This window comes from Mobula hypostoma, chromosome 5 (genome assembly GCF_963921235.1).
Source record: "Mobula hypostoma chromosome 5, sMobHyp1.1, whole genome shotgun sequence".
Lineage (NCBI taxonomy): Eukaryota > Metazoa > Chordata > Chondrichthyes > Myliobatiformes > Myliobatidae > Mobula > Mobula hypostoma.
Genome location: NC_086101.1, coordinates 3,316,314 through 3,338,633, shown reverse-complemented (window position 1 = coordinate 3,338,633; position 22,320 = coordinate 3,316,314). Strand labels below are relative to the sequence as shown.

Here is a 22,320-nt window from a genome sequence, read left to right as displayed (position 1 = left end):
TCTTGCCCATCCTCTGGGTCCCCCCCCTCCGCCGTCTTTCTTCCCGGACCTCATGTCCCATGATCCTCTCGTATCCCCTTTTGCCTATCACCTGTCCAGCTCTCGGCTCTATCCCTCCCCTTCCTGTCTTCTGCTATCATTTTGCATCTCCCCCTCCCCCTCCAGCTTTCAAATCCCTTACTCACTCTTCCTTCAGTTAGTCCTGACGAAGGGTCTCGGCCTGAAATGTCGACTGCACCTCTTCCTATAGATGCTGCTTGGCCTGCTGCGTTCACCAGCAACTTTGATGTGTGTGACTGTTCAGTCTGTGTTTTGCATCTTGGCCCCGGAGGAGTGGTATTTTGTCTAGCTGTTCGTGTGTATGGTTAATGACAATTAAACTTTAACTTCAACTGTGCAAATATGACTATCCCCACCTGACCTTGAAATAGGAGGAGTCCCTGGAGGTGGTTGGGCCCTGAGGAACTCCTGAAGTGTGGCCCCAGAACTGGGGTTTTGCCAATAAGGCATAGGAGCAGAATGAGGCCATTCAGCCCCTTGAGTCTGCTCTGTCAATCCTTCATTGCTGATTATTTTCCTTCTCAAGTCCTTTACCTGCCTTCTCCCTGTAACCCTTGTTAATCAAGAACCAATAATTTTAAATGTACCCAATGACTCGACTCCACAGCCACCTGTGTCAATGAATTCCACAGACTCATCACCCTCTGGCTAAAGAAATTCCTCCTCATCTCCGTTCCAGTGGGACGTCCTTCTACTCTGAAGCTGTACCCTCTGGTCATATACACCCCCACTATAAAAAAAAATCCACTCTGTCGAGGCCTTTCAATATTCAGTAGGTTTCAATAAGATCCCCCCCCACCCCCTTCATTTTTAAACTCCAGCAAGAACAGGTCCAGAGCCAATCGTAGGTATACAAAATTATGAGGGGTATAGATAGGGTAAATGCAAGCAGGCTTTTTTCACTGAGGTTGAGTGGGACTACAATCAGAGGTGATGGCTTAGGGGTGAAAGGCAAAATGTTTCAGGGATCGTGACGGGAAACCTCACTCAGAGAGGGTCATGAGAGTGTGGAACGAGCTGCCAGCCCAAATGGTGCATGCGAGCTTAAATTCGATGTTTAGGAGAAGGTAGATGGATAGTCGGGATATGGAAGGGCTCTGGTGCCTGTGTAGGTCGATGGGAGTAGGCAGTTCAAATGGTTTTGACATGGACTAGATGGGCCAAAGGGCCTGTTTCTGTGCTGTACTTTATGACCCTCTGAAAGTAGTGGGGGACATTTTTTTAAAAGAGAGTGGTGAATGCCTGAAGCACAGGGCCAGGGATGGTGGCAGACGCATTGCAATCGGGACATTTACAAATCTCTCAGAGAAGCAAGTGGGTGAAGAAAATTGGAGGGCTGGCTTGGTTCCTTAAGGCTGTCATAGCTGGTGTTGGGGGTGTTACTGGGGGATAAACTTCCACCATCTATTAAATGCTCTCAATGGCATAGGTCTCTAAAAGTCTCTGACAACCAAGTCCAACTCCTGGCCTTCATGCGTGGCTTAGCTACGAAGCCCAGCGCAACAAGAGAAGGGGCAAAGGTGGATTACTGTCACCTTAAATACAGTCGCTTCGGACAGATGGAGCTCGTCAGACATGGGTTGGCAGCTCATCTAGGAGAAGGAAAACACTGTTCTCAAACCTCCGCTGCCTTGCGTCTACACCCACTCATGGGGAAGGCTTCGGGAAAAATCCAGGGCTGGAGTCCCTAAGATAGTCCTACATTGAGTTCAATACTGATCGGCGACTCCTGCGATGCGCTGGTGCCAGACTCTGTTGGCCTCTGCCGTCCCTCTGGACTGATCAGCTGCATGGAGAGAGGTAGCCTGCTACATGGGCAACAGCTTGCTCTGCCTTGGCTTGCTGGGATGCAACGTGCATGGTCGAACCCGGCCAGCAGAGGGCCTCTACGTGGGAGGCAAGGGTTAGATTGATCTCGGAGTAGGTGAAAAGATCAGCACATCTTTGGCCAAAGAGTGTCACTGTTCGACCTTCCTTCACTCTCACAGCTAACAACAAACAGGGCAGGAATTAGTAAGTAAAGCAGAAATGTTGGAAGAACTCAGCAGCATCTGCGAGGAAGGGTCCCTGACTCCAAATGTTGATTGGCTTCACAGTGTGATGCCGGTACTTGGCTAGATTGGATCCGATCTGCCCTCCGTCAATGTGACCTACAAAGCTGTCTTTGCCATGTCCCGTGTTCTCAACTGGATCCTATATAGCGAGGAGGGCTTTGAACTGGCTCCAGTGGCAGTGGGCATCCCAGGCCAACCATGGCACGCCCATATGACTTCAAGCATAGGAGCAGAATTAGGCCATTTGCCCCACCATTCCATCATGGCTGATTTATTATCCCTCTCAACCCCATTCTCCTGCCTTCTACCTGTAACCTTTGACACCCTGTTGAATTCTGTTTTAAATATACTCAATGACTTGGCCTCCACAGCAGTTTGTGGCAATGAATTCCACAGATTCACCACCCTCTGGCTAAAGAAATTCCTCCTAATCTCTGTTCTAAAGGGATGTCCCTCTATTCTGAAGCTGTGCCCTCTGTCCTAGATTTCCCCCAATATAGAAAATATCCTCTCTATCTAGGCCTTACGATATTCAATAGGTTTCAGTGAGATTCCCTCCCACCCCCGATTCTTCTAAACTCCAGTGAGTACAGGCCCAGAGCCATCAAACGCTCCTCATACATTAACCCTTTCTTTCCTGGTACAATTCTCGTGAACCTCCTCTGGATCTTCTCCAATCTCAACACATCTTTCCTTCGATAAGGGGCCCAAAACTGCTCTCAGTACTCCGTGAGGCCTCGCCAGTGCCTTATAAAGCCTCAGCATTACACCCTTGCTTTGGTATTCTCGTGCTCTCAAGATGAATGCCAGCATTGCATTTGGCTTCTGCTCCGCTGTCTCAACCTGCAAGTTGGCCATTGGAGAATCCCACACACAGACTCCCTTTGCACAATTTTCTGTCCTTCGGAAAATAGTCGATGTTTTTATCTCTTCCACCAAAGTGCAAGGCCATGCACTTCCCGACACCTCGCTGCTTTGCTCATTCTCCAAGTATATCCGACTCCTGCTTCCTCAACACTACTTGCCTCTCCACCTATCTTCGTATTGTCCACAAACTTGGCCACAAATCCATCAATTCTTTCATCGAAATCATTGACCCATAACATAAAAAGAAGCAGTTCCAACAAACTGCTGTGGAACACCACTAGCCACTGGCGGCCAATCCGAAAGGGCTCCCTTTACTCCCATTCTTTGCCTCCCACCTACCAGCCAGTGTGCTGTCCCTTTCGTGGGCGAGGTGGAGATGCAGATAGGCGGTCACAGCCAGCGAATGCGCAAGGGCTCGGAGTTCCTCCCTCCATCATTGAGACCTGGGCTGAAGTAGGGGTAGAGGGTCTCGGTGAAGGTATCAGTGAAGGTATGGAGGTGGGCCATCCCATCCGCGTCATAGAACGACACCTGCCCGCCCTCGTAGTCTAGGTAGACGCCCACGGTGCGGGGCGACCTCCGGGGGCTGAGTCGGGTGCGGGGCTCGGTCAGCGCCCAGTACTCGTGGCCGTTCCGCAGCCACACTATCCAGTAGCCAACACCGGGGGACGGCGGCTCCCGCCCCGCCCGGTCGACAGACTCGTGCACCAAGCCCACGTCCCACTTGGGCTTGCCGCCCACTTCCACCTCCCAGTAGTGCTTGCCTGAGGCGAGGCCCTGTGCTGCCAGCACGCACACGTAGGGGTGGAAGCGGCGTGGGCCAGGCGCTGCCGGGGGCAGGCTGCCATCACCGTGACTGACCGCTCTCAGGTCCTCGGAGAGCAGGAGGCGGCGGTGAGCGCTGTCCGGATCGAGGGTGAAGGTGCTGAGAGCTGTGGACGGGGAGGGGTAAAGGGTGAGGGAGAGCAGGAGGTGGGAGGGGGAGATGAGGGAAGAGGGTAAAAAGAGGAGAGAGATTAGTACACGGACTCTGCCGCTCCTCCTCCCTTACCTCCCCAGGGTAATTCAGGAAGGCGAATCCCCCCAACTCTGATTCCTCCCCCTACACCTCTTACCCCCAGATGGTCACACCTCTCCCCAAAGACCCTGCGACCACCACCATCTGGTCCCACAACCCCCCTCCCCAGTCCACCCCCAGACCTTGGACCTTCCCCCTACACCTCTTACCCCCAGATGGTCACACCTCTCCCCAAAGACCCTGCTACCACCAGCATTTTCTTCCATAACCCCACCCCCAGACTGTGGACCCTCCCCCAAGACTCCACTGCTCCCACAAACGCCCCCCACAATCCACCCCCGGATTCTTGCACTCATTCCCCCTCCCATCACAGGATTCAGTCCATAAGGCAAGAGCAGGATTAGGCCATTCAGCCCATTCAGTCTGCTCCATTTATTATTCCATTCTCAATTCGAGTCTGTTCCACCATTTCATCATGACTGATTCCTCTCAATTCCATTCTCCCGCCTTCTTCCCGTAACCTTCGACACCTTCACTAATCAAGAACCTGTCAACCCCCTCTTTAATTACACCCGGTGACTTGGCCTCCACAACTCTCTGTGGCAGAGAATTCCGGATTCACTACCGTCTGGCTAAAGAAATTCCTCCTCATCTCTGTAGTAAAGGGAAGTGCCTCTATTCACAGGCTGTGTCTTCCGGTCCTTGACTCCCCCACTATAGGGGGACCCACTCCCCTACATCCTCTCCACATCCACTCTATCTGGGCCTTTTAATAGTTGATAGGTTTCCTTCAGAACCACCCCCCCCCCCACCACCAATTCTTCGAAACTCCTGTGAGTAGAGACCCAGGCCCTTTCATTCACGGGTGATCCCTCCAGTTGTATACAGGCCTCCAAACAGCAGCCGGGATGTGCATTACAAATTACAGCGGCATATAGAAAAGGCGTGTCAGAAGGGCGATGTCATGATCATCATTGGGGAGTTTCTAACATGGGTGGGACATCGGCTGGTCAGCAGGAAACAGAGTAGGAATAAAGGGATCCTATTGGCAGGCGGTGACAAGCGGGGTACCGCAAGGCTCAGTGCTGTGACCCCAGTGGTTTACAATATATATTAATGACTTGGATGAGGGAATTAAATGCAGCATCTCCAAGTTTGCGGATGACACGAAGCTGGGTGGCAGTGTTAGCTGTGAGGAGGATGCTAAGAGGATGCAGGGTGACTTGGATAGGTTGGGTGAGTGGGCAAATTCATGGCAGATGCAATTTAATGTGGATAAATGTGAAGTTATCCACTTTGGTGGCAAAAATAGGAAAACAGATTATTATCTGAATGGTGGACGATTAGGAAAAGGGGAGGTGCAACGAGACCTGGGTGTCATTATACACCAGTCATTGAAAGTGGGCATGCAGGTTACAGCAGGCGGTGAAAAAGGCGAATGGTATGCTGGCATTTATAGCGAGAAGATTCGAGTACAGGAGCAGGGAGGTACTACTGCAGTTGTACAAGGCCTTGGTGAGACCACACCTGGAGTATTGAGTGCAGTTTTGGTCCTGTAATCTGAGGAAAGACATCCTTGCCATAGAGGGATTACAAAGAAGGTTCACCAGATTGATTCCTGGGATGGCAGGACTTTCATATGAAGAAAGACTGGATGAACTGGGCTTGTACTCGTTGGAATTTAGAAGATTGAGGGGGGATCTGATTGAAACGTATAAAATCCTAAAGGGATTGGACAGGCTAGATGCAGGAAGATTGTTCCCGATGTTGGGGAAGTCCAGAACGAGGGGCCACAGTTTGAGGATAGAGGGGAAGCCTTTTAGGACTGAGATTAGGAAAAACTTCTTCACACAGAGAGTGGTGAATCTGTGGAATTCTCTGCCACAGGAAACAGTTGAGGCCAGTCCATTGGCTATATTTAAGAGGGAGTTAGATATGGCCCTTGTGGCTACGGGGGTCAGGGGGTATGGAGGGAAGGCTGGGGTGGGGTTCTGAGTTGGATGATCAGCCATGATCATAATAAATGGCGGTGCAGGCTCGAAGGGCCGAATGGCCTACTCCTGCACCTATTTTCTATGTTTCTATGTTTCTATTCTAGCTGGCTGCTGGTTACCAGTGGAGTTCCACAGGGGTCAGTGTTGGGACCACTGCTTTTTAGGTTGTATGTGAATGTTTTGGACTATGGGATTAATAGGTTTGTGGCTAAATTTGCCAATGACACAAAGATAGGTAGAGGAGCGGGTGGTGTTGAGGAAACAGAGCCTGCAGAGAGACTTAGATAGTTAGGAATGGGCAAAGAAGTGGCAAATAAAATACAATGTTGGAAAGTGTACGGTCATGCACTTTGGTGGAAGAAATAAATGGGCAGACTATTATTTAGATGGGGAGAGAATTCAAAATGCAGAGATGCAAAGGGACTTTAGAGTCCTTGTACAGGATACCCTGAAGGTTAACCTCCAGGTTGAGTCGGTTGTGAAGAAGGCAAATGCAATGTTGGCATTCATTTCTTGAGGTATAGAATATAAGAGCAGGGATGTGATGTTGAGGCTCTATAAGGCACTCATGAAACCACACTTAGGAGTATTGTGTGCAGTTTCGGGCTCCTTATTTTAGAAAGGATATACTGACATTGGAGAGGGTTCAGAAAGGATTCATGAGAATGATTCCAGGAATGAAAGGGTTACCATAGGAGGAACGTCTGGCAGCTCTTGGGCTGTATTCCCTGGAGTTCAGGAGAATGTGGGGGTATTTCATAGAAACATTACGGATCTTAAAAGGCCTGAACTGAATAGATATGGCAAAGTTATTTCCCATAGTAGGAGAGTCCAGGACAAGAGGGTATGGCTTCAGGATTGAAGGACGTCCATTTAAAACAGAGATGCAGAGAAATTACTTCAGTCAGAGGGTGGTAAATCTGTGGAATTTGATGCCATGTGTGGCTGTGGAGGCCAAGTCATTGGGTGCATTTAAGGCAGAGATAGATAGGTTCTTGGTTAGCCAGGGCATCAAAGAATATGGGGAGAAGGCAGGGGCGTGGGGATGACTGGAAGAATTGGATCAGCCCATGATTGAATGGCAGAGCAGACTCGATGGGCGGAAATGTGCCTACTTCTGCTCCTATATCTTATGGTCATTCAAGGGATCATTCCCGTGAACCTCTCCAATGTCCTTTCTTAGATAATGGGCCAAAACTGTTCACATACTCCCAGTGTAGTCTCACCAATGCCTTATAGAGCCCCAGCATTACACCCTTGCCTTTATATTCTAGTCCTCTTGAAATCAATGTGCTAACATTTCATTTGCCTTCTTTACCACCGATTTATCCTGCAAGTTAACTTTTAGGGAATCCTGCTTGAGGCCTCCCAAGTCCCTTTACACCTCTGTTTTCTGAATTTGCTCCCCATTTAGAAAATAGGCTGCGCCTTTATTCCTTAGACCCGGGAGAAACAGCTCAACTCCGGAGACCTGCAATGCCCCTGCCACCCCTGGTCCTCCCCCTGCAGACCTGGGGCTCCACCCACCCACTGATCCAGGACAAACCCCTCTCCTACCCATCTCAGTTGCACTTCACATGTCGTGACGGGAAACACGATCACCAGAGGGTTCTGTGGGAGAGTGGGAGAGTGGGGATTGAGGAGGGGTGAGGGGAAGCAGGGATTCTGCAGAAGGACTTGGACAGATTTGGAGAACGAGCAAAGAAGAAGCAAATGGACTACAGTGTCGGGAAGTGTATGGTCATGCACTTCGGTGGAAGGAATAAAGTGGTAGACCATTTTCTAAATGAAAAGAAACTTCAGAAAACAGAGCTTTACAGGGACTCAGGAGTCCTCATGAAGGATGTGGAGAGGATGTTTCCTACGGTGGGGGAGACTAGGACCAAAGGGCACAGATAGAGTGGATGTGGAGAGGATGTTTCCTATACTGGGGGAGTCTAAGACCAGAGGACACAGATAGAGTGGATGTGGAGAGGATGTTTCCTATAGTTGGGGAGTCTAAGACCAGAGGACACAGATAGAGTGGATGTGGAGAGGATGTTTCCTACATTGGGGGAGTTCAGGACCAGAAGACACTGACAGAGTGGATGTGGAGAGGATGTTTCCTATAGTGGGGGGGAGTCTAGGACCAGAGGACACAGAGTGGATGTGGAGAGCCTGTTTCCTATAGTGGGGAAGACCAGGACCAGAGGACACAGCCTCAAAATAGGATGTCCATATAGGACAGAGATGAGGCCAGAGGGTGGTGAATCTGGAATTCATTGCCACAGACTGGCATGGAGGCCAAGTACTGAGTATAGGTAAAGTGGAGGTTGATAGGTTCTTGTTTAGTCGGAGCATCAAATGTTATGGGGACAAGGCAGGAGAATGGGGTTGAAATAAAAATCAGCCATGATGGAATGGCTGAGTAGTATCGATGGGCTGAATGGCCTAATTCTGTTCCTAAGTCGTATGCTTTCGTGTATGAGCGGGTGGGTATGATATCTGGGGGGGGTTGGCATTACAGCAGGACAGTGGAGGAGGCAAGGAGGAGTCCCAATTCTGATACGGGGTGTAGTTCCCGTGTCGGAGGGGTGGGGCTGTGTGTCAGTAGGCGAAGGGAGGGGAGGGGTGGGGGCCTGCAGTGAGGTATCCCCTACCTGGGCTGAGGTGATCCAGCATCCCTTTCCAAGCCGCGTACTGCAAGGGTCCCCTGAAGACCCCCAAGGGCAGCTGCAGGGCCAGCACCGGCTGGCTCCCGCGTCGCTCCGGCCTGAGGGGGGGGAAGGAGAGTGTTCGGGATGAGTGAGTCCGTGCCCAGTCGCGCAGAGTGTTCCCGTGAGAGGCTCACTCACCTGCTGCGGAATGATGTGCTCTCCTGTGATACAGAGAGAGAGAGAGAGAGAGACATGGGGGTTCACTGAACTGTCATCTCTTCACACTCCAATTCATGCCGTCACCCCTTGCCCTCCCCCCCCAGCACTTCCCCCTATTCTCCTCTCCCCTCCCCTCCCCTCCCCTCTCACCCGCAATCTGAGGAACATTCTCGTTCTCTCCCTCTCTCCCTCTCTCACACACACACAGCTTGCTGTCTCCTCACGCTGTCCCAGTCCAGCGGATGATTTCTTCAGTGGGACACTGCCACATTCACAGGCTGACCACCCAACAACGGGCTCCAAGGGTGCAGGAAGGGAAGGCCTGGCCTGGGATGTACCTCTGGAGGCGGGAATGGCCCACTGGCCTGCTGCTCCATCTCCAGCAGCCGTCGGTCGATCGATTCCAGGTCCTGGGAGAGGGCGCGGAGGTTCCTCTCCATCTCATCAAGAAGCTGCTGTTCGTGGTGCCTCAGGGCGCGGAGCAGGTGCTGCTCTCTCTCAGCAAGGAGCTGGTGTAGCTCTGCAAACTCGGACCTGATGTGGATGTGGAGACTCTGAGTCTGTTCCTGCCACACACAGACGGAATTTCATTTCTCAAGGCCAAGCACCTCACAGCTAATAAAACCGTAATATTATAGGCCTTTTGGCCCATCAAGTCTGCTGCACCATTCCATCATGGCTGATTTATTATCCCTCTCAACCCCACTCTCCTGCCTTCCTGTGACCTTTGGAGCTCTAACTAATCAAGAGCCTATCAACCTTCGTTTTAAATAAGACCACGAGGCATAGGGGTAGAATTAGGCCATTCAGCCCATCGAGTCCATTCTGCCATTCCATCATGACTGATCCCAGACTGGCAGAGCAAACGTGATGGGCTGAAAGATACCCAATGACTTGGCCTCAGCCAAGTGTGGCAATGAATTCTGCAGATTCACCACCCTCCGGCTAAAGAAATTCCTCCTCATCTCTGTTCCAAAGGGATGCCCCACTGTTCTGAGGCTGTGTCCCCCAGACTCTCTCATTACTGGCAATATTGTGTATTACAGAGCAGCACTGATGTCTCCCTGTGACCTGGGGCATTTGGGGACTAAATGTCACCCTTGAATCAATGCCATTAAGGCACAGTAGATGATGTGGCCCTATCAGTTTGCCCTTGGCAGGGGTTCCTGTGCAGAGTCCCACACTCCCACTTTGTACAGTACCCCAGGAGATGCACTCTCCAGGGCTGTTTCCAGAAATGAAGGGTTAATGTATGAGAAACGCTTGATAGCTCGAGGCCTGTACTCGCTGGAGTTCAGAAGGATGAGGAGGGGTCTCATTGAAACCAATTGAATATTGAAAGGCCCAGATAGAGTGGATGTGGAGAAGATGTTTCTTATATTGGAGGAGTCAAGGACCAGAGGGCACAGCCTTAGAATGGAGGTACACCATTTAGAACAGAGATAAACATAGAAACATAGAAACATACAAAATAGGTGCAGGAGTAGGCCATTCGGCCCTTCGAGCCTGCACCGCCATTTATTATGATCATGGCTGATCATCCAACTCAGAACCCGCCCCAGCCTTCCCTCCATACCCCCTGACCCCCGTAGCCACAAGGGCCATATCTAACTCCCTCTTAAATATAGCCAATGAACTGGCCTCAACTGTCTCCTGTGGCAGAGAATTCCACAGATTCACCACTCTCTGTGTGAAGAAGTTTTTCCTAATCTCGGTCCTAAGAGGCTTCCCCTCTATCCTCAAATTGTGGCCCCTCGTTCTGGACTTCCCCAACATCGGGAACAATCTTCCTGCATCTAGCCTGTCCAATCCCTTTAGGATCTTATACGTTTCAATCAGATCCCCCCTCAATCTTCTAAATTCCAACGAGTACAAGCCCAGTTCATCCAGTCTCTCTTCATATGAAAGTCCTGCCATCCCCAGAAATCAATCTGGTGAACCTTCTTTGTACTCCCTCTAAGGCAAGGATGTCTTTCTTCAGATTAGGGGACCAAAACTGCACACAATACTCCAGGTGTGGTCTCACCAAGGCCTTGTACAACTGCAGTAGAACCTCCCTGCTCCTGTACTCGAATCCTCTCGCTATAAATGCCAGCATACCATTCGCCTTTTTCACCGCCTGCTGTACCTGCATGCCCACTTTCAATGACTGATGTATAATGACACCCAGGTCTCGTTGCACCTCCCCTTTTCCTAATCAGCCACCATTCAGATAATAATCTGTTTTCCTATTTTTGCCACCAAAGTGGATAACTTCACATTTATCCACATTAAATTGCATCTGCCATGAATTTGCCCACTCACCCAACCTATCCAAGTCACCCTGCATCCTCTTAGCATCCTCCTCACAGCTAACACTGCCACCCAGCTTCGTGTCATCCGCAAACTTGGAGATGCTGCATTTAATTCCCTCATCCAAGTCATTAATATATATTGTAAACAACTGGGGTCCCAGCACTGAGCCTTGCGGTACCCCACTAGTCACCACCTGCCATTCTGAAAAGGTCCCGTTTATTCCCACTCTTTGCTTCCTGTCTGCTAACCAATTCTCCACCCACACCAATACCTTACCCCCAATACCGTGTGCTTTAAGTTTGCACACTAAAGGAGGAATTTCTTTAGCCAGAGGGTGGTGAATGAGTGGAATTTAAAACGGAGGTTGATAGGTTTGTGATTGATCAAGGCACTAAAGGTTAAGGAGAGGATGGGGTTAAAAGGGATAATCATTCAGCTGTGATGGAATGACAGAGCAGATCTGATTGGCTGAATGGCCAAATTCTGCACCTATGTTTTATGTTTAGGATGCTTTCTACGGAGCATTGATAAAAATTAGCGAGGGTCTGAGGGGACATGCCAAATGTCTTTAGCCTTCAGAGGAAGTAGATTTTACTTGTTTATTTATTGAGGTACAGCCCGGAATCGGAATGGCCCCTTCGAGCCCCACTGCCCTGCAATCCCCCAATTTAACTCTAGCCTAATCATGGGACAATTTACAGTGACAAAGTAACCTACCAAACAGTACGTCTTCGGACTGTGGGAGGAAACCAGAGCATCCGGAGGAAACCCACGTGGTCACGGGGAGAAAGTACAAACTCCTTACAGGCAGTGGTGGGAATTGAACCCAGGTCACTGGTATTGGAAAGCATCGGGCTAACCACTAATTAGGTCCAGGAAAGGCCGGAAAAACTTGGATCATTTTCTCTGGAGTGCCAAAGTCTGAGAGGGGACCTGATAGAAGTTAATAAAATTTTGAGAAGTGTAGACAGAGTCTATCCTGACTTTTGGAAGTGAGTGCTGGACCATTTCTCCAGCAATGGAAAAGAGACTAGAAGCAGCTGAATTATGGTTCTACAGGAGAATGTTAAAAATATCATGGACCACACACACATCAAATGAAGAAGTTCTCAGAACAGTCCAAGCAGTTCGATCACTCATACCGACAATAAGAGAAAACAACTCAGATTCCTAGGACACATCGTATGGAAAATGAACTAGAAAAACTCATACTCTTTGGAAAGATTGAGGGGAGCCAACCTAGAGGAAGATCTCGGCTTATGTACATCAAAAGGATAGCCAGGTGGCTACACATCGAGGAAATGGAAGTCATCTAAAAAACAAAGGATAGATCTATATGGAAAACCATGGTCACCACAGTCCGCATCGGATATGGTACCTGGACAGACAGTAGACAGAGCTTTTTCCAGGGTAGAAACATTAAATACAGTGGGTTCCGGTTAATTGGGCCACCGGTTAATCAGGACAGTCGCTTGGGAAAAATTTTAAAGAACAAAAACTAATCAAGAAGGCGTCAGGATTCCCTTCGTTTATTCGGGAAGCTACGTCTCTTGTTGAGTCAGGAGACTGTTGCTGGACAGTCTCTAACGTATACTGTTGGACAGTACACTGTACTTACAGCAGACAGTTTTGAAATAATGTCAGTTAAGTGCACTTGTGTTCAAAAAGCAGTGATTTTTGTCACTACTCTTTAGTTGGTGAGAAATAAAGCATTAAAATAATCCAGAACAGTTTTGCTCACGGTGGTTTCAAGCATTCAGGCTTGGTGATGTCAGAAGCAGCCAGGAGAGAAAACGAAACCATTTCACTACTTAAACAAGTTAGAATTACAAAGAATTTGAAGGTATCAACAATCATCTTGAATGTTACAATGAAAATGAAGATTTGGAGGTTGCGTTCATCGAAAGCATTGTGTGAAGGCAGTCCATTATCTGACTAGGTGTCTGTGCTGATTTTTTTCATTTATAGTCAATTAGAAGAACACGGCAGCGTACACGGGATTATTTCCTTTTTTGATAACAATTAGGAACTAATACACAGCTTTACAGTACTTAGTAGTATTGGCAGTGTTCCAATTTGTTCTGTATTTCATTTGAATACATAATTTGTTCCTCAGTTAAATGGAAGTTTACCTTTGTTTATAGCTTTTTATCTACATCTTACATCTACATAAAACTGGCTAGTTCGGGCAGCAGCTCAATTGTACCAAAATGTGCTGGTCCCAATACGTACCAGTTAACCAGAAACCACTATACTAGAAACCACAGGTCTAACGATTAAGTGAGATTAATGTAGACCATAAACTGTACAGCACAGTACAGGCCCTTCAGCCCACAATGTTGTGCTGACCTTTTAACCTACACCAAGATCAATCTAACCCTTCCCTCCCACGTAACCCTCCATTTTTCTATCATCCAAGTGCCTATCCAAACCTCTTCTGTATGGGCAGCACAGTTTTTCACCGTACACAGTAAATGTGACAATAATTTCCCAGGTAATACTCTCCATATCCGTTAGAGGAAGCAGGATAGTAGTAACGCTTCCTTCCCAGTAAAAGTCAGAAACTTACTTTAACTTTCGAGATGTTCTGCTCCTGCTCCTTTATACTCTCCAGGCTGGCAGCTCGTGCCTTCTTTAGGGAATAGATGGCCGAGGCAAGAGTGCCCTGGTGGACAAAATCATGGAATATTTGCAATCACAAGAGATTGAATCCCTGAACACTACCTCACTGCTCTTTGTTCTCTTTTTACACTCCGTATTTAATTTAGCTTTTTGATATACATTTACTGTAATTCGGTTTTACTATTACGAATTGCAATGTACTGCCACCACATAACAACAAATTTCACCACGTGAGCCAATGATACTAAATCTGATTCTGAGATCCTGCGGCTGCTGGAAAGTCAGAACAACTCTCACAAGATTCGCACCGCTGCCAGTGAGGAACGAGGAACAGTCCAGCACAGGAACAGGTCATGCGGCCCACAATGTTGTGCCCAACAGCTAAAAAGTAAACAAAAACTAATCCCTCCGACCTACTCAATGTCCGTATCCCTCCATCTTCGTTACGTCCATGTGCCTATCTAGATGTCTCTTAAAAGCCTCTGATATATTTGCCTTTACCATCATACCAGGCAGCACATTCCAGGCATCCACCACTCTCTGAGTAAAAAAACCTACCCCTCACATCCCCTTCAAACCTACCCCTCTCACCCTCTGGTGAGCAAGATATCCCTGTCTCCTCCATCTATGCCTCCCATCATCTTATAAACTTCTATCAAATTCCCCTCAGCCTCCGCCACTGTTTGACCAACAGCCCAAGTTTATCACAAGATCTCAAGACAAAGGAGCAGAAGTAGGCCATTCGGCCCATCGAGTCTGCTCCACAGCTCCACCATGAGCTAAACTATTCTCCCATATAGTTCCAATTTCCGGCTTTTTCCCCATATCCCTTGATACCCTGACTAATTAGATACCTATCAATCTCCTCCTTAAACACCTTCAATGATCGGGCCTCCACAGCTGTATGTGGCAACGAATTCCATAAATCCACGACCCTCTGGCTAAAAAAATTTCTCCTCATCTCTGTTTTAAATGGGTACCTTCTAATTATAAGACTGTGGCCTCTTGTCCTGGACTCACCCACCAAGGGAAACAGCCTTTCCACATCTACTCTGTCCAACCCTTTCAACATTCGAAATGTTTCTATGAGATCCCCTCTCATTCTTCTATACTCTAATGAATACAATCCAAGAGCTGACAAACGCTCCTCGTATGTTAGCCCCTGCATTCCAGGAATCATTCTCATAAATCTTCTCTGAACTCTCTCCAACATCAGAACATCCTTTCTAGGATAGCGGGCCCAAAACTGCACACAGTATTCCAAATGAGGTCTCAGCAGTGCCCCATAGAGCCTCATCAACACCTCCTTACTCTTATACACTATTCCTCTTGAAATGAATGCCAACATAGCATTTGCTTTCCTTACTGCCAATCCAACCTGGTGGTTAACCTTTAGGGTATCCTGCACGAGGACCCCCAAGTCCCTTTGCACTTCCAATTTTTGAATTGTCTCCCCATCTAAATAATAATCTGCCCGATTATTTCTTCTTCCGAAATGTACAACCGTACATTTGTCAACATTGTATCTCATCTGCTATTTCTTTGCCCACTCTCCTGAACCGACCAAGTCTCTGCAACCTTTCCGTTTCTTCAACATTTCCTGCTCCTCCACCTATCTTGGTGTCATCTGCAAACTTGGCCACAAAACCATTTAATCCATAATCCAAATCATCGATATACATCGTGAAAAGAAGCGGCCCCAACACCGACCCCTGCGGAACACCACTAGTAACCGGCAACCAATCAGAATAGGATCCCTTTATTCCCACCCTTTGCTTTCTGCCTATCAGCCGATGCTCCACCCATTCCAATATCTTTCCTATAATTCCATGGGCTCTCATCTTATTAAGCAGCCTCATATGCGGCACCTTATCGAAGGCCTTTTGAAAATCCAAATACACAACATCCACAGCCTCTCCCTTATCAATCTTATTTGCGATTACCTCAAAAAATTCCAATAGGCTGGTGAGGCAGGATCTTCCCTTCATGAAACCATGCTGGCTTGGCCCTATCTTGTCATGCACCTCGAGGTATTTCATAACATCGTCCTTAAGGATCGACTCCAATAACTTTCCAACAACCGATGTCAGACGAATAGGTCTGTAATTTTCTTTTTGCTGCCTCCCTCCTTTCTTAAACAGCGGAACTACATTTGTGACCTTCCAAGCAACATACATCAAAGTTGCTGGTGAACGCAGCAGGCCAAGCAGCATCTATAGGAAGAGGCGCAGTCGACGTTTCAGGCCGAGACCCTTCGTCAGGACTAACTGACCTTCCAATCCACCTGAACCATGCCAGAGTCTATTGATTCCTGGAAGATCATTTCCAATACCTCCACAATCTCCAAAGCCACCTCCTTCAGAACCCATGGGTGCACCTCATCCGGTTCGGGAGACTTATCTATTCTTAGTCCCTTTAGCTTCCCAAGCACTTTCTCTCCAGTAATCTTGACTGTACCTAATTCTATTCCCTGAGACCTCTGGCTATCAGGTATGTTGCTACTGTCTTCCACTGTGAAGACTGATGCAAAATACTCATTTAGTTCCTCTGCCATCTCTTTGTTACCCATTATAATTTCTCCAGCATCATTTTCAATCGGTCCTATATCGACCCATGTCACTCTTTTACTCTTCATATATTTAAAAAAACTTATCCTGCCTCTCATGATAGCACATGCCCTCAAAACCAGACAGCATCCTGGTAAACCACTTCTGCACCCTCTCCAAAGCCTCAATATCCTTCCTACAGTGGTTGATCAGAATTGTATGCAATACTGTAAAGCAACACACACAAATTGCTGGGGGAACAGCGGGTCAGGCTGCATGGAGAGGAATAAATACTCGATGTTTCAGGCTGACACCCTTCATCGGGACGGGAAATGAAGGGGGGGAACCAGAATAGGGAGATGGGGGAGGGAGAGGGGAGAGGAGTACAGGCTACAGGTGAAAGGTGAGAGACCAGGTGAGGGGAAAGGTGGGTGGGTGAGGGAGGGAGGGATGAAGTGGGGAGCTGGGAGGTGAAAGGTGGAAAAGGTTAAGGGCTGGAGAAGAAGGACTCTGATAGGAGAGGAGAGTGGACCGTGGGAGAAAGGGAAGAAAGAGGAGCACCAGATAGTCGGGTGAGGAATGAGGAGAGAGTAGGGAATTGAATAAGGGGGGAGGACAGATTTGCCTTGCCTACTGAAAATTAAAGCACTTCAGCTACTGGAAATATGAAAAACAACAATCAGGTTTATTGTCACTGACATACGTCATGAAATTTGTTGTTTTGTGAAATTCATTTGCACTGATGGCTGTGGAGGCCAAGTCATTGGGTGTACATAAAGTGGAAGTTTATAGGTTCTTGATTAGTCAGCACGTCAAAGGTAATGGGGAGAAGGCAGGAGAGTTGGGGTTGAGAGGGATAGTAAATCAGCCATGATAGATGGACAGAGCAGCCTCGATGGGCCAAGTGGCCTGATTCTGTACCTGTGTTTTATAGCCCTGTAGTTGACGTTGGAACTTGCTGCCAGAGGTGTTGGTGGGACCAGGTAACAATCACAGTGTTTAAGGCGTAGAATGTAGAACAGTACAGGCCATTTGAACGATGATAGGATGACAGAGCAGCTTCAATGAATCTATCTGAGGGGGACCAATTACCTGTATCCTGGCAGGGAGGTTTGCTAACACTATTTGGGAGAGTTTAAACTAGAATTCCTGGGGGATGGGAACCAAACTGAAGAGACGGAGGAAGGGGCAGTTGGCTCAAAAATAGAGAAAGCTTGTAGGCAGTCTGAGAGGGAGGGTAAGCAGGTGATTGAGAAGAGATGCGCTCAGACTGACAGTTTGAAGTGTGTCTATTTTAATAGTCATAGTCATAGTCATACTTTATTGATCCCAAGGGAAATTGGTTTTCGTTACAGTTGCACCATATATAATTAAATAGTAATATGTAAATTATGCCAGGAAATAAGTCCAGGACCAGCCTATTGGCTCAGGGTGTCTGACCCTCCAAGGGAGGAGTTGTAAAGTTTGATGGCCACAGGCAGGAATGACTTCCTATGACGCTCAGTGTTGTATCTCGGTGGAATGAGTCTCTGGCTGAATGTACTCCTGTGCCCACCCAGTACATTATGTAGTGGATGGGAGACATTGTCCAAGATGGCATGCAACTTGGACAGCATCCTCTTTTCAGACACCACCGTGAGAGAGTCCAGTTCCATCCCCACAACATCTCTGGCCTTATGAATGAGTTTGTTGATTCTGTTGGTGTCTGCCACCATCAGCCTGCTGCCTAATGCCAGCTCAGCCTAATGCAAGGAGTATCATGAACAAAGCCGATGAGCTTAGAGTGTGGATCAGTACTTGGAGCTATGAAGCTGTGGCCATTACAGAGACTTGGATGGCTCAGGGGCAGGAGTGGTTACTTTGAGTGCCAGGCTTTAGATGTTTCAAAAAGTTGACAGAGAGGGAGGCAAAAGAGGTGGGGGCGTGGTACTGCTGATCAAAGATAGTGTCACGGCTGCAGAAAAGGAGGAAGACATGGAGGGATTGTCTACGGAGTCTCAGGAAGGGGTCAATAACTCTACTGGGTGTTTTTATAGACCACCCAATAGTAACAGGGACATCGAGGAGCAGATAGGGAGACCGATTCTGGAACGGTGCAATAGTAACAGATTGTTGTGATGGGAGATTTTAATTTCCCAAAATATTGATTGGCATCTCCCTAGAGCAAGGGGTTTAGATGGGGTGGGGTTTGTTAGGTGTTTTCAGGAAGGTTTCCTGACACAATATGTAAACATAGAAACATAGAAAACATACAGCACAATACAGGCCCTTCGGCCCACAAAACTGTGCCGAAATTGTCCCTAGCTTAGAAGGACCTAGGTTTTACCCATAGCCCTCTATTTTTTTAAGCTCCATGTAGACATCCAGGAGTCTCTTAAAAAACCCTATTGTTTCCGCCTCCACCACTGCCACCAGCAGCCCATTCCATGCACTCACCTCTCTCTGTGTAAAAAACTTACCCCTGACATCTCCTCTGTACCTACTTCCAAGCACCTTAAAACTATGCCCTCTCGTGCTAGCCATTTCAGCCCTGGGGAAAAGCCTCTGACTATCCACATGATCGATACCCATCACTCTGTGTAAAAAAAAACTTATCCCTGACATCTCCCTTATATTTTCCTCCAAGCACTTCAAATTATGCCCTCTTATATTAGCCATTTACATTTTGTCTGTCCACTCTATCTATGCCTGTAATCTTGTGCACCTCTATCAAGTCACTTCTCATCCTCCTTCACTCCAGAGAGAAAAGCCCGAGCTCCCTCTCCTCAGAAGGCATTCAGATGGTTCGTTCATTATGTGCATGATTATTCATTTTTGTACTGAATACTTATTATCAATACTCTTCGGAGATTGTCTGCCTGGTGTCAGTGGTCGCATAACCAGGACGTGAAATGGACCGGCTGCTCATACGACCATCCACCACCGGCTGATTGGGGATTGTAGGCTAGCGGAGGGAAGGACCTCCTTTAGTAGAGGGTAGAGGGTAAACACCCATTTTTTTCAGGCATCCGTAAGTCTCATGAGAGCATGGATTTACTCCTTGGAAGGTTGTATGGAACACCCTCTCCACGCCACTGATGTTGTCCAAGGGAAGGGCATTAGGACCCATACAGCTTGGCACCAGTGTCGTCGCAGAGCAATGTGTGGTTAAGTGCCTTGCTCAAGGACACAACACGCTGCCTCAGCTGAGGCTCGAACTAGCGACCTTCAGATCACTAGACCGACGCCTTAACCACTTGGCCACGCGCCAACATTTAGCTCGAGACTTCAGGGTATGTAGCGAATGCGGGCACGTGATCAGTGTTCCGGGTTGGTGTGGACGAGACGGGATGAATGGCCTGTTTCTGTGCTGCGTGGCTTTGTAACTATCTTCCGCGTGGCGTGTATTTTTGGTCAAGTGAGCCGGATGCGGGCATCGGAGACCCGGGAACGACCCTGGTACCGGCACCACACCGCGAGTACCGAGACAGCGGATCCGGCGCCGACTCGGATGCTGTCATCTACCGGCTGCTGGGATTTACCCCGGGACGAGACCATGCCGGGTCCCAGGCCACGCTCTCTCCTTGCTGCTGCTAGCCGGAGCTACAGGTCCCACCCCCAGTCTCTGTGACACCCTCGGCCCCTACACCTCTCCCCGTCTCTTGACCCATACCCCCCCCACCCGGCCCTAACACCCCTTCCCGCCGCTGTGACTTCCCTACACCATTCCCTGTCTTGCTGACCCTCGTCCACTCCTACAACCCTCCCCCACTGCATTAAGCTCACCGGCTCGTCCAACCCTGTCTCAGTAACCCCTCTCCAGCCCTCCCCATCTCTGTGACGACCCCCCCCAATCAGATATTACCCCTCACCTATCAGGCTCTTGAACCAGAGAGGGTAACTTCACTCGCTCCATCACTGAACTGTTCCCACAACCCATGGGCTCATTATGTTCTCGATATTTATTGCTTAATTATTATTAATATTTTTTTAAAAAATTTGTATTTGTCTGTCTTGGGAACGGTCTCTCGTGGATCATATGGTGTTTATTTGTATTAACTGTGAATGCCCGCAAGAAAATGGGATCTCAGGATTGCATATGAATAAATGTCACCGGCCCAGATGCTAGGACCTATCCCGGTACCGGGTCAAATCCGAGAACGAGCCGACAGGCACGGTACCGGGAGCCCGCACCACCCCTTACCTCCTGCTGCTGGCTCCGGGGGCCCGGCCCAGGCGCCCTCTGTTCCGGATCCGCTGCGCACACGGCACACGGCCGCCTGCGCCCCGGGCTGTCGATGTCCAGCGGCCGCCCCGTCCCCGCGCACCCGCCGGCCCTCCGGTCCGAGTCGCGGGCTCTCTCCGCCAGGTTCCGCAGCGCCCGGCTGCCCCGCAGGTCCCTGGCTGGGACCGCCCGCCGGCACACGGGGCAGGAGCTGGAGCGCCGATCGCCCCAGCACCGGGTGACGCAGAGCCGGCAGAACGTGTGGCCGCACCGCAGCGTGACCGGGTCGGTGAAAAGCTCCAGGCAGATGGCGCAGACCAGCTCCTGGGCGAACAGATCTGACTCCATCGCCGGCCGAACCGCAGTTTGCACCGTCCCGCCCACCTCCCGAGGCGCCAGGCCAGTTACACCGGCTCCCGGCGCATCACCCCGACTGGTTCCTCCCTCCCCCGAGGCGGCAGGCCTCACTGGAACGTTTCCCGACAGGATCGGCCACATTCCGGGACGCGGCTGCACGCTAGGGGATTGCCCGGGCCGGAGTCGAGGCAGAGGGGAAATAACGGGGGGTTGGGGCCTGGGCGACTGCGGATGGAGTGAGTAATTAAAATGCTGGTGGGGAGGACAGCGCGGACCGGGGTGGGCGGGGGGGGGGAGACACAAAGACGGCGAGGGCTGTGGAAATGGAGGGGGTCACAGAGACGGGGAGGGGTGTGGGAATGGAGGGGGTCACAGAGATCGGGAGGGGTGTAGAGTCCAGAGGGTGTCACACAGACAGGGAGGGGTGTAGGGTCCTGAGGGGGTCATAGAGACGGAGAAAGGTGTAGGGGTCAGAGGGGGGTCAAAGAGGGAGAGTGTAGGAGCCAGAGGGGGTCACAGAGACTGGGAGGGGCTTTGAGGCAGGAGGGATTTACAGAGATCGGGATGGATGTAGCGGCCGGAAGATGGAGAGGGGTGTAAGGACCGGAGGGTCACAGGACCTGGGAGGGGTGTCAGAGCAGCAGGGGGTTACTGAGATGCTGAGATGGGGAGGGATATACAGAAGGTGTTACAGAGATGGGGAAAGGTGTGAGGGTCAGAATGGATCACAGAAACAGAGGGGTGTATGGGGCCAGTGGAGGGGGGGGGTTAAAAAGAGATGGGGAGGGTTGGAGATACCAGAGGGAATTACTGAGACAGAGGGGGGGTCAAAGAGATTTCAATGGGTAATGTCACGATTGTAATGGGGGAACTTCAATATGCGAAGGGGATTGGGAAAATCAGGCTGGTCTCATTTTGCAAGAGGGAATTTGTTGAGTGTCTAGGAGATGGCTTTTTAGAGCAGCTTGAGCACACTAGCGGAAAGACTATTTTAGATTGGATGTTGTGTAATAACCCAGATCTTATTAGTTTAAAGTAAAGGAACCCTTAGGAGAAAGTGATCATAATATGATTGAATTCATACTGCAATTTGAGAGGGAGAAGCATCAGTCACATGTATCAGTATCAGAATGGAATAAAAGGAATTACAGAGGCACGAGAGAGGAGCTTGCCCAGGTGGATTGGAGGGGGATACTGGCAGGGATGATGGCAGAGCAGAGATGGCTGAAGTTTCTGAGAATAGTTCATAAGGTACAGGGTAGATATGTCCCACAGAAGAAGTTGTTCTCAAATGGCAGGGGTAGACAACTGTAATAAGTGAAGATGTTTACTCCTCATGTATATGAAAGATGTAAGTAATGAAGTCAATTCAATTCAAGTTAAGGACTGTATAAAACCCAAGGAAGGGGCACACAAGGTAGCAAAAGTGAGTGGGAAGTTGGATGATT

General features: G+C 49.2%; 2 protein-coding genes across 2 annotated transcripts in view; one reads left to right on the top strand and one right to left on the bottom strand.

Annotated features, from left to right (window-relative positions):
• The window catches only part of nelfe (negative elongation factor complex member E), a 92,066-nt gene that overhangs the window by 47,266 nt on the left and 22,480 nt on the right, over positions 1–22,320 (top strand). The window lies entirely within an intron of this gene.
• On the bottom strand, positions 181–20,985 carry LOC134346501 (nuclear factor 7, brain-like). Its single transcript, XM_063047885.1, has 6 exons — positions 20,495–20,985; positions 13,713–13,808; positions 9,187–9,414; positions 8,828–8,850; positions 8,633–8,745; positions 181–3,913 (listed from the first exon to the last, which is right to left on the bottom strand). The coding sequence occupies exons 1-6, from the start codon at positions 20,861–20,863 to the stop codon at positions 3,372–3,374; spliced, it is 1,371 nt and encodes a 456-aa protein (XP_062903955.1). The 5' UTR covers positions 20,864–20,985; the 3' UTR covers positions 181–3,371.